The sequence below is a fragment of the Haplochromis burtoni genome, unplaced genomic scaffold, assembly GCF_018398535.1.
Source record: "Haplochromis burtoni strain Fernald_Lab_line unplaced genomic scaffold, NCSU_Asbu1 Contig_106, whole genome shotgun sequence".
NCBI lineage: Eukaryota > Metazoa > Chordata > Actinopteri > Cichliformes > Cichlidae > Haplochromis > Haplochromis burtoni.
Window position 1 is genome coordinate 599,790 of NW_024582467.1, and position 12,763 is coordinate 612,552.

General features: G+C 38.5%; 1 protein-coding gene across 4 annotated transcripts in view; it reads left to right on the top strand.

Annotated features, from left to right (window-relative positions):
• The window catches only part of atrnl1a (attractin-like 1a), a 312,323-nt gene that overhangs the window by 71,550 nt on the left and 228,010 nt on the right, over window positions 1–12,763 (top strand). For 3 of the 4 annotated variants that reach the window (XM_005935431.3, XM_005935428.3, XM_005935432.3), the window contains 6 exons: window positions 1,170–1,254; window positions 2,776–2,987; window positions 5,266–5,384; window positions 6,578–6,694; window positions 7,714–7,846; window positions 12,449–12,636. In XM_005935431.3, the coding sequence (XP_005935493.1) occupies window positions 1,170–1,254; window positions 2,776–2,987; window positions 5,266–5,384; window positions 6,578–6,694; window positions 7,714–7,846; window positions 12,449–12,636 (854 nt within the window). The remainder of the gene's footprint in view (window positions 1–1,169; window positions 1,255–2,775; window positions 2,988–5,265; window positions 5,385–6,577; window positions 6,695–7,713; window positions 7,847–12,448; window positions 12,637–12,763) is intronic. The other variant, XM_005935430.3, reaches the window with a different exon arrangement.

The following is a 12,763-nucleotide window of genomic DNA, read 5'->3' on the forward strand; positions in this document are numbered from 1 at the left end:
AGCAAAAAGACTTGAGAAATCTTGCTGTGGGAGGTTAAAAATCGGTTAAAACTTAACCTATTTAAAAACAAAAAAACAAAAACCTGAGTTAAATACCTACAAACCGGTGCTGTTTAATTTAGCCGCACAATCACCGTTCTTCAGAGCTGCCTGATTACATCAGCATCACTCTTCTTGTCATGTTAATACGAATGACCTTTAACCCCTGCTAGTTATGAACCCATTGCTCTTGGCGTTGATTAGAATAACCTCTTTTTGTCTGTCCCGTCACTGCGTCCTCTGTGGCATCCCTCGCTCTTAAACAAGCGCTCCCAATTAGCACAGCGCTTAACGAGGTCGTTAGCAACCTGGTGTCCTCAACTCTACCAGCGTTCTGTGTTTAGGGAAAGGCGTCTATAGCTAAATGGCACATTTACACTCACAACTTGGACTCCTTTTCCATCTATCTCTCTCACTCACTCACACACTCACACACTCTCTCTCACTCACACACTCTCACACACACTCACACACACACACACACACACACACACACACACACACATTCAGTCACTCAGTCATTTCCATATTAATATAATGGGAGTATGTAGGGGTCATTAAAACATCAGAGAGTTGTAAAATCCAAATAGTAAAACACACAGAGCTGAATAGCACCAATGATAACTTGAGAGGGAGAGAGAAAGAGAGGAGGCTGTTTTATGATCATATTTGTGGCATGATGTGTTTTATGAAGTCAGCTCCCACATTATCTCCCCTATCATCTCTCGATCGCCATAATTCGATGTGAGAAGGTTATGGTAATGAGTTCTTATGGAATTGGGGGAAGGGGTTGAGCTGTGGGTCACACTCTACTGCTCATTGCTCTTGCATATAGTACGTATGGTTCTCCTTATTCTTCTATTATAACTGCATGGGGAAAAATGAAGACAATGTTATCCAGTCGTATATTATCGTTAGCATTACCAGTTAAGGAAAACTGTAATTTTGCTGCTTACAGTGATGTTCACAGTAGCTCTTTGTCTGTTTATTTTGTGCAGTGCATTATCACTTCCTCAATAAGTGGGTTATTTATGTTTTGGTTTTCAAACACTGCAGCAGTATAGCAGCACACAGTCACGAGTGAATATATTCCTAAACATCGTCGTGTGTCTGCATGTGCTCGTCCTCAGCTTGTGATGAGTGGACTGTCCTTCCCAGACCAGGCCTGCACCGGGACATCAACCGCTTTGGACACTCTGCTGTGGTTAGCAACGGGTGAGTTTCTGCTTTTCATAACACGTCCCCCTAACTGATCCAATCCCAGACTCTCTCTGGCTAATTCTTGTTTCCACCCTATATACAATAGTAAAACTTTGATAGAAAGTTCTTTGTAATGTATTTTCTGAGGTTAATGTAATTTTGGAAGGAGAAACAGTCATAGCCTACAAATAACGGTAGTTCTGCCCAAGGACAAGCCCCTGTATTACTAAAGGTAACAGAGTATTTTATTTTTTCTGAGTGTATCTTGAAATAAAGCGATTTGGTTCACAAAACATGCATGGAGTTGCATTTCCTAAGTGTTTTCTTGTAAAAGTGCCACTTCAATCATAAATCTGTACCTTTACCAATCGTCCTTTGGACATTTCAGCAGTGATATTCAACCTTTGAAAAATATAAGAACAAGCCTTCCTGCTCAAATTACATTCATGCAAATAAAACACATCTATCTACAATGCGTGACACTCCAGCACAGCTTTTTCATTTCCTTGATGTCTTCCTGTGATGTCCTTCAAATCTTGAGCGTCTCAGGTGAATTTTGCCTCTGCCTTCCTCCTTGACTGGTATAGTTTTGTTGTGTAGACTGTTTATGGATTGATCTTTTTTTATCTCAATCTTATATTTAGTTTTGGTTGGCACTTCTCTTGTCACTTCTTCCTCCGCCTGCTCCTCTGAAGCTCCCTGTTTAGAAACTACGTCTCTCCCACCTCAGCTCTCGCCTGTATGTGGATGTTTCTCCTGCTACACTCTGTCAGAAACTTTCTTTGCACTTTCTATATATAGATACTGCATATGTATATATGTCCACGTGTATTTCACTTCATTACCTCGAGACCTATATTCATTTCTAGTTTTTTCCTCTAACTTTTTCTCAGTACCCTCATTCACATGCAGGCGGATGTGTGAATGGCCTTTGGGCTCTGCTTTCTAGAAAGATGTGGTTTTCAAATGACTTATTACAGCTACGTACAACAAAGAAAACCCTGCCGTTGATGCACTGAGCATTTCTTGTTGCTCGTAGGGTTCAGCCTGAAAACAGATTTTGATTTTCTTGAAAAGAATCTGTGAACATCAGTCCCAGACAATCGGAGAGTACAAGACATTTTGTTTGGTGAAATAGAAAAAGTTATAGTGAAAATATAAATATCAGTGCTTTGTGATACTTAAATGTTTGCAGGAGTTTCATCGACTGACTTATTGCTGGGCTGAGAAATGACAGCCTGACCTGTTAACACCATTTACCCACCAAAAAGTCAGCTTTGAGCTCAGAAATGTCAGCTTTGAACTTCACAAGGACGGCTTCAAAATAGCAGCTTTTCTTTTTCACCCCCCCCCCCCTCACCACCACCTAAGTCCAGGTTTATTTTTAAAGGTGTTCCTCTAACTTTCTCCTCCTTTCTGGAGGCATTTCTCATCTGTATAAAGCGTGTAGTGTCTCGCTGTTGCTTCCTTCCACAGCTGTCTGTATAAGTTCTCTTTTCCTGTTAGTTTGTATAATCGTCCCTTCTTCATCTTCAGCTCCATGTACATCTTTGGAGGCTTTTCTGGTATGCTTCTGAACGACGTGCTGGCTTACACGCCTCCATCCTGCCAGGCCTTCTCTAGCCCAGGTTTGTGCGCCGCTGCCGGGCCAGGCGTTCGTTGTCACTGGGTGAAAAGTAGATGCGCCCCCTGGAAGCCGAAACCACCCGACCACATTTTTCCTGCTCCTTTCTGCCCTGCTCGGCCTGGTATGTTATGCTTCTGTTTACCGAGCAAATTCTTTGCCATTTATATGCATCTGTTTCTTTGTTTCAGTCTAAATATTTTCACTGCCATGTCAACATTGTTTTCCTGAAATGTACCACACAATCAAGCACAAGTGCAACTCCCAAAAGGCTTATTTTTTCACAAGAATCGTAATTATTCTGGAGGGCTCTGAAGTATGTTTGCAATTCATAATTACAGGAACAGAAGGTCAGCACTGCAACAATTACCTAATTTCAAAGTAATTAGGATCGGTCTGAACCAGATGTAGATGCGGTAGCTCTTCCAGGTATTCTGCTTCAGGCACCTCGCTCGAGGTTTAAGTAGAAAGTAATTATGAAAATGATTTTGCTGTCAGTTTTAAATGGAGCATAAGCCCACATGGATTGAATGAATTAAAAGATCAAATCAATGGGTTTGCATTTAAAAGCCTGCTCATTGCAATTCACATACACCTTATCTAACCTTCATAACTCATGACAACATTTATGTGTCATCCCAAGCACACAAATCCCATTAATGTCCATAAAAACAAAATACAATCTAACCTTAATTTAAAAGTTAAATGCTACATTTTCAATTTTTTTTCCCTGGGTAATGCAATAAATGACTGACACACGCCAAAAAAACCCCCAATAACAGGTTAAAATGTGTTCTTTACTGAGGCCAGAATAACAAATTATAGAAACTATAGTTCAAAAAGAGCATGTAGTCAAACCAGCAGCCTTGTGAACACTGATCATCTCTTCTACTGCCTGAGCCAGCCTGTGCAATCTATGTTTAGCATGTTGAGACAGTCTTAGTGTTAGGTCTGCAAATCCCCTATGCGTAGGACGATAAAGTTTAAATGTTGATACGGACATTTGGTAAGAACTTACTAGGTGCCCACTAATCACCTCTGGGTTCAACTATCTCTTGCCTATTGGAGGAATTGAACTTAGAACCACTTTCACTCTTGAGTAGTTCATGTGCTTTTCCCTGAGCTATCAAGACAGGTTGACACTTTCCAACTTCAGAGAACACAGGAAGAGACCAACGATGAGGTGGTAACGAGCGAGCATGAAATGGCTGTGAAATTCAGCGACTTGTAGATTGGTGAAAAAAAATGTTAGCGGAACAAAATTGGCAGGTTCCAAGTTACACTTACCTCAGTTTTGAGGCAGGTAACTGAACTAGTGAAAAGTACCGCTGATTGACATAGGACAGGTTTGGAAATGAAAAACCTACATTACTGAAGCCAGAAATGTCCATTATAGTATCAAACTGTCAAAAACAAAGTGATGTTCTGTGGTGTGCGTTCATCAATGCTGAAGACAAGTGGAAAAAAGGACTGTGTCCAGTTGTCAGCAACCTGTCTGGTTGTGGAGAAAGATAATAATGGACGACCGCAAAGACACGTAGACGACTCAGGTAAAAATGTGGGACAAACCTAAACAATTAAGCCTCCCAAATAATTAAATATAAATAAAGAAATAAACTTTAATAGAAAAAGTAAGAAGACATGAATTCCCATCCATGACTTGTCAGCTGCTAGCTCCTGATTATCAGGCTGCTCTCCGGGAGTTTAAGTGTTAATTAAGCAAATGAATCATTCAGCTATTCAGTGTAATTTTAATAAGATGTTAAATTCATTTTAAAAGCTTATAATTAAAAGTATGAACAGGCAGTAAGTACTTAATATGTTTATTATAAATGACTGGTAGACAAGAGAAGAAGGCATCCACTTAATAATGCAAACTTAAAGCCTGAGTAGGATGTAAATGGCTGAAATATAAAAAAATATTGACACCTGTACAAAAATAAGCTATTTGGATTTTTTCAGCGAACGAAGTTGTCACTTGGTAGCTTCCTGATTAATCCATCCAAATATGGTAATACATTTTATTTTACACTGCCCTAATAGTTTAAGTAGTTGTACATGTTCACCTGATGACTCTGTGCACTATATGTATTAACTGACTGATAGACATTTCCATGAAAATCACATTTAAATCTTTGCTAGTCAAGAAGTCAAATCACCAACAGATGAACTCTTTGAAACATTTGTTGGCTGATTTCAATAAGTGGAAATCGATTACTGAAAGTAAAACTGTACGAGTTGTGCTCAGTCCATAATATTATGAAAGCATTTTATTGTCCATACACTTTATTTAGACAGTAACAATACAGATTAGGGGAAAAAAGGCTGTGACCTGGTGTCTTTGTTGCCTTTGTACCGATGTGCTTATGTTTTTTTAATTTGTCTGTGTTCTCCATTTTTAGACAGTACAGATGAGCAGTGTTTCCGCTTCTCAGACTGTGCGAGCTGCACTGCCAACACAAGAGGATGTCAGTGGTGTGAGGACAGGAAGTGCATATCTGCCTCAAGCAACTGCACTGTGGTGAGGCTTTACTGACTATCAGTAAAATATCTATGGTAAACCTTAACGTATAGTATTGATAGTACAATAATTGAATTAAATCTTTGATGGAATACTTAACATATTGGTTCCTGACAATGCTAGAAGTCATAAAAAGTGCAAAGACTGTTCTGTCAGTGGCTGAGCATCAATGCAATTTGGCACCATAGAAAGTATAAAATATGGATAGAGGTAATTATATTTGTATAAAAAGGGCTAATCAGCTAATTGTAGCTTGTATGGTTTTCATCCATAAGCTGTATAGGGGAACACACACATTTGCTAGTTAGCTAAGTGGCATACAACACTCAACAAAACCAAAGCAGAAACTTCTTGGATGATCTGTGTCTCACAGCAAGCCATAATCTTAGATTACTCAATAAAACGTGACAAAAGACAATGGAAAGGTCGAGTGTAATGATCCAAAGTATTTAAAGCAAGGCCTGCCTCCAGCTGCCTAATTTGGGACACCTGTCAAATTGGCTATGCCTAAAATGCCCCACTTAGTTATTATAGAGCTGTGAAATTTGACATTTTATCATACTGTCTGTGCGGATTGACTTGCTTTTGCAGTCAATCTCAAGTGACCAGTGAGAAAATGCATTTAAAAAATAAATAAATCTCCCGAGGCCTGAGGCTTTTCCTTGTCTGTCACCAAAATTGCACTCAGAATTGGAGATGCAGCCATTTGGAAACGATCCTTTGTTGAGCGTGAGCTGAAAACGTGAGCTGATAAATGCTGGAGGAAAGTTCAGAGGCTTTTCAAATGACTGGTTAAAGGAAGAAGCTGTCGATGTCTTATATAAAGTCTTAAAACAATCAACACCAATCAGTGTGGTCTTTTTAAATGATCACACAGACACACACGCTCATTTAAGGTTTTTGTTTTTTCTTTTATTCTCTGAAGCATCAAAATGAACATTTAAAAAAAAAAAAAAGCAAAGTAATTGTTGGGCTGAAATTAAACTTGTTATAAATATTTTCTTGTGTTATTTTGTTACGTTTGCTCATTTTGTTTCCTCCTTTCACAGTCTCTGTTTTTAATCTCAACCCTGCTTTGTGTGTGTTTCTTTGTGTGTTTGGCTATCTGTTGCTTTCTTTCTGTCTACGTGCTTGGCTGGATTTGATCTGAATCTGTGAATGGATCGGACTGTTTGTGTGTGTGTGTGTGTTAGCTGACTCTGGAGCTGGCCCAGCAGCATGGCGGCGCTCTGTCTCTGTCTCCCCCTCCGTCCATGTTGTCTGAACATCAGCTGAGCTTGTGGAAACACGGAGCCAGGAGAAGGGGACATGTGTGTATCATTTGACACTTCCTGTTAAGCTTCAGGTTTGGGCTGCAAGGTCACAGGTCAGAGTAGCCCCTAAGGTTATGTGGACACTGGGGGGCAATATAAGTACAAATTTGCATGTATTTCATGCATTTCTTCTTTCTCCAACAAGTGGTACTAAAAATGGTGTGAGAAAAAGAACACTATGGTGTGAGGAGCTGTTCACGTCATTGAGTGATGCAGAAATTGTTACTGATCAAAAGCTTTTGAAGGTTTTGGTAAATAATTTGTAAGCATTAAAGAGAATCATAGAATATGGTCTCTGTTCTGAGACAAGACTTGTCATGCTTGTTTGAACATGAGTCTGTTTTTGGATCAATCCAAATGACACATCCATTTAATGCCATTTCAGGAGCAGAAGAACAAAATGTACACTCAATAATCCTCAAGAAAATACGTAAGCAAAAATTGTCATGAAAACAGGACATGAGCAAAGACCTCTCCTTGGCCCTTTGTCTAACCTTCAAGGTTTTCATAGAAATCACTTTTTATTTAATATGCTAAGAAAGTGGTGGACTAAAAAAATGAAGGTCAGGATTGTATTTACCTGTGCAATCATGGATATAAAGATGTGTCGTCCTTTTGCAGAAAATGGGATTTTGTTTTTTAGGCTAAAGTACACTTTGCTGGTACCTGATCAAATTAGATTTTTGGGTTTTTTTGAAACTTTTAAATAAAAAAACAAATTTCCTTTCTGTTCTGAAACCTTATAGCTAAAATTGCTGCAGTGTAACTGTGCAGCATATAGAATAAAAACTACATCTCAGTATAATGTGTCCTGCATATTGATTTTCTTTTCCACTCTGCATGTTCTGTTGGCTGTTTAAATCACCACGCCCATTTATACTTTATTCATTTTCACCATTTGTTGCACACTATATCGAATTCTCTAGCTTTACTGTATTTATTGTTGAAGAGAAAACTGTCAAAGAACTCTAGCCCGACTGATATCATTTCCTGTTATTTTGTGTGTGTGTTTGAAGACGGTAAGAGACTCATCCAGGTGTAAGCGCAGGGAAGAGCTGGAGTGTTTCAGGCTGGCCAGCTGCAGGAGCTGCTTGCTGAACGTCAACTGCCAGTGGGAGCCACAGCAGCAGGAGTGTCAGGCGTTGCCTGGTGAGGAGAAACACTCATGCATGTAACATAGTAGCAAGCAAATTAAGTACCTCAAGTTAAATTCATGAAGCTCATTTTATTCCAAGTGAATCTGAAAACTTTTTCACCCGGCTTTGCAAAGTCTTTGCACAGCATGTTTGTGATTTGCTTTCTAATCTGCTTCCTCATGCAGATTGAGGCCATATGCAGCAAAATGAGAACACCTTGAGAATCTACTCTATTTACATAAAGAGTTTACAAATGCACGCATGGATAACCTGTTTTATAAATGCTCTGTGAATCTTTTTGATGATATTTACGACAGTGTAGCGTTCGCCCTGAAGTGACTGCAGTACTTTTTCAGAACTACTGGAATGTGTGTCATATAAAACATACTGTGAAGTAAGACAAAACATTTTGCATGTTCCCACGCTAACCAGTGGCATAGTCTTAGTGGTCTTCACAAATAAACACCCTCATATTCAGGCAAGCATACATTCAGACAGGATTAGTATGAACACACACATAGAAGCATGCACACACTTGAGAAATGTGCTCTGCACTCAGCAGCATAGAGAAGTAGGCCAATTAGAAGTGTTTACTGGATGTTCTGAATATGAATCCTTGGATGACTAACAAGTTTGAGTTATGCTGTGCAGCCTTAAAGCCATAGCTGCTCCTACTTTGACTTTTACTGCTAGCAAATATAGGGGCACAGGAAACACTCCTGCTACTTGAGTCCATAAATGATGCAGTTCCATGTTTTATTGTGTTATAAGGACCTGCTGGGTTCATTGGCAAAGACTTGTGAACTTGTACTAGCTTTAAGCCGAAGATGGCGGGCCCTTATGTTTTGCTGGGATAATAGAGTTTGATAACTTGATTATTACTCAGGAATGTGGTAGTTTGTTCATTTGCAGTTCAAACCCATGTCTGAAGCTGGATAAAACGAAGCAGAAATATCAAGACTTTTCATGACAGTACAATGTAGACTAACTAGGAATGTTTCCGATGACTAATTTAGCAGTCCATTAAACAGGAGAACCACTAATGGACTAGCTCTGTGAAACAGAAAAACAAAATTATGCTCAAGCTAATGGATCAGGTTGGGGGGGTTCATTATAAACGTGTACTCACTATTGTGTCAATATTGCACATAGGATAATGTCAGATAATTTGGTAATTGTTCATTTGCACAATTATGGTTAGAAACTCTCACTACCAACATGCACGTTTCATTTGAGTTAGATCTTGAAAATAACAAGTACAAAATAAAACCATAGATCAATTTTAGTCAGAGCATTATTACAGCGTTTTTATAAATATTCCATAAATGTTACAATACTGTGAACATTTTTTCACTATTGAACTGAAATTCTGTCAGTGTGACAGCCCTAGAAAGGTTAAACCACAGACGGTATATATGTATGACTCATTGGGTTTTGGACTGAATTTTGAAGCCTAAGCATTTCATTTTCATTTTAGTATCATATCCATATTTGGATGAGACAGTGTACTGTTAATCTAATCATCTAATATATACAAGGAAACTTCATTCAACTGTAAATTGGTGCAAAGCACTGAAACATATGAGTTAATTAAAACTAACATGATATCAATAATAAACAAACTGGATCTTCTGGGTGGATTGTGCCTTATAGCAAGCTATTCTATGTTAGATAATGCCATTGAAATTGCACCAAAAACACCAAAGACACAAACATGGCCCAGGGATCTAATTCAGTGACTACACTTAGCAGAGGTGAGGTCTAGCAGAATTCAACTGACCATAACTCAGTGTCATTTAAACACCCACGCCCTTAATTCCAGTATCCAGATTGAAGAGACAACTATACAGTTGTTATGAGAGAAGACCCCATAGAGGCCAAAGTTGTTTTGTACCAGGGTGTAAAAATGTTTTTTAATGCTATAAAGTTAGGCCTTTAACATGGCAGTGCCAGATTTTTATCAGGATTTAAAATAATTACTGGTTAGTACTTTTTGTGCCAAATAACGGGGGCATTAACATACTGTGTACAGTCGAGTAGTTACCCACATGCCCAAATAATTCTAAAGTTATGGTTTTCTAATTATTTTTTTTCTATTGTTTTTCGGACTCAGTGGGAACTGTTTGGGAAGTGGGTTGTTTTTTAGCTGCTGAGGTTGCAATTTGAGTTAAAGATCGTCCATACAGTTGTTGCCTAGAATGTTAGAGCGATTTAAAACTGTTAATTACAGTTTTAAATAAATGAAATATATTTGAATTACCATTGAAAATTTAGCCCTTACAATCATCTGCATAATATTTCACAAATGTACGTAGTTTATCAAGTGTGCTTTAACATTAGTAGTGCTAGCACTAGTAGACTCATTTCCTTGCAGTCGAATGTCATATCCCTGTGCAGACTATGGCTGGATATTTCTCTGGTGGAGTGGAGACTTCACATTGGTTTATTATCCCAATGATGACAACGGCAGTTCATTTTCTGGTGGTTCTGGCAGTATAATTTTGTAATGGTATGTTTATTTTCAAGGTTTAGGAAACTAAGGCTGTGATTGTATTTTGTTTAAAGCTTAAATGGACAGAGATAGAAGACAACTATGTGCTTCTATTTTCTGTAAATCAAAATGAGTACTACTATTTGCATCTTCCATGCATCTGATAGTATTTTGCAGCTACCCTCTTATATTGCACCACTGGAGCTTCACCATCCTGCCACTTCACTAGTATTTATATGTCCACAGACAAGATTATGCTACTTGGCATGAAGCGTTGCAGACCACACAGAATAAATAAGATATTTCTTTTTTTGTTTGAGTCCATTAACATGCTGAGGCTGAAACAAAGCTTCTGTTTTCCTGGAGTTTTATGTGGAGATGGCTAAGAAGAGTTGGGTTATTTAAAGCTGTCTCTAACACCATGACAGCAGTGGCCTTTTCTTTAGACATCGTGTTATGACTCATTCTAAATGGTCCAACATGTTTATCTCTGATTTTTACACAAAGACTGTAACCCAGTCAATCTGTTTATTCTTACGCTCCCCCCTTTTTAACCCTTAACTTTACTTTCTCCTCCTGTTTCAGTCAATTATTGCGTACTTATATTGCATGTAAAAAAGATAAATAAAGAGAGCAGGTATTTTCTTTTCTGTTTTGGAAAGGTTGGTGATGGAAGCCATTATAGGCCTGTGAATGTAATCAGTCCTGGAGACCAAAATAAACAGCAGTGCTCTGGAGACTGAATGGCTATTCTTTCCTTTCATCCTGGCTAATTGAACGGCCTCTGCGCTGTTATAGTCTCCCACAAGACACTTTAGTGACCCCGATAAGAACAATGAGTGCATATATGTGTTTTATGGGTGAATTTATCTTCCGCTTCTACTCAGTCCTGTTCCTTTATCCTACGGGCGACATATTGTTAACTCCTGGGAATCCTATTTGTCAGGTCTGTACAAAGCAAGAATTTGCTGCTTTAATCCAAGACAGCATTAATCAACAATTACATCAGCCTCTAATATTAACTTCATAAATATTTAATCACATAAGCCAGAAGAAATTCTTTTAATGTGGTTCAGTCATCTGTTTGTTCTGGCAGAAAAGTTTACTCTCCAGGCCATCACATCTGTTCCAGTATCAGTGACTTCTTTGTCCATCACTTACCTTCACTGAGGATCCCACTTTGGTCTCAGCTGACTCTCAGCTCACTTGCACACCTGCTCCTCATTAGACTTGGTCTAAATACCAACCCTCAACTGGCAGCATGAAGGATATCAATTAGATGCCTGCTTGACTAATGAAACCTGCAGTTACATCCAAGTAAAGGCTGCTTACACCATTCTTCTTGTTTGCTCCTCCTCCTTGATGTTGCATTGTTGCAAAAAAATAAATCTCTAATATAAAATGTGTTAGTCTAGCACGGGGGTCGGCAACCTTTAACACCCAGTTTCCACGCAAAAGAAAACATTGGGAGCCGCAAATACTTTTTGATGTCTAAAATGAAGATAACACTGTATAAATTGTTGTTTTTACCTTTATGCTTTGTGTGAACAACTAAGGTGTGTTGCTTATTAAATCCATTTTATTTATGTAATTAACACATTTTGAACTCTTAAAGAAATATAACAAAAGGAAAGACACCCAGCTGAACTAAAATGATCCATGTAGCAAACAAAAACTGTTATATCGCCTTTGGGATTTTAGAGCCTTGACCTGACTTTTAAAAAATAATTGGGGGAAAAAAAGCACTATGCTGCTAAAAAATGAAAAATAGATATTTGCAAAATTCTGCCTAAATATATATTTTACCTGGTTAATGTGTGTGGCGGGGCGTGGTCTGCAGCGCTGCTGCATGGGAGTCGGACGCACCTGAGCGGCCCTGCAATCACGCCTCGCTAAGGTATTGCTTTGAGGTTTTTGTTTTTACCCCAAATGTGTAATATCTGTACATCTATTTATTAATCATATTGTTCGTTTTCTTCTGTGTAATGAATGAAAATTTGAGGATTACAAGTCTCTAAAAATATCATTTTTATGCTTTTTATAATGTACAGATTATTGCATGAAAGTTCATTGTACAAATGAAGTCGAAGGGAAAAAAAAACAGTACTGTGTTTCTGTATGCAGGCCAGCTGTGTGGGGATGGCTGGCACCAGGTTGGCGAGGTCTGCCTGAGGATCAACTCCAGCAGAGAGAGCTATGACAATGCCCAGCATTATTGCAAAAACCTTGGAGGAAATATTGCTTCTTTGTTGACAGACAAACAGGTCAATTTTGTTCTGGAAGAGCTACAAAAGTATCAGCTACAAGACAAGGTGGGTGGTTGTCATGCAGTAAATTCAGAAATGACAGGCATGCAAACAATGTCAGTGACAGGTATTCATTATTTTCCACTTGTATGCCTTATAAAATAGCTGTGGCTGATTATGCACCATTATATGT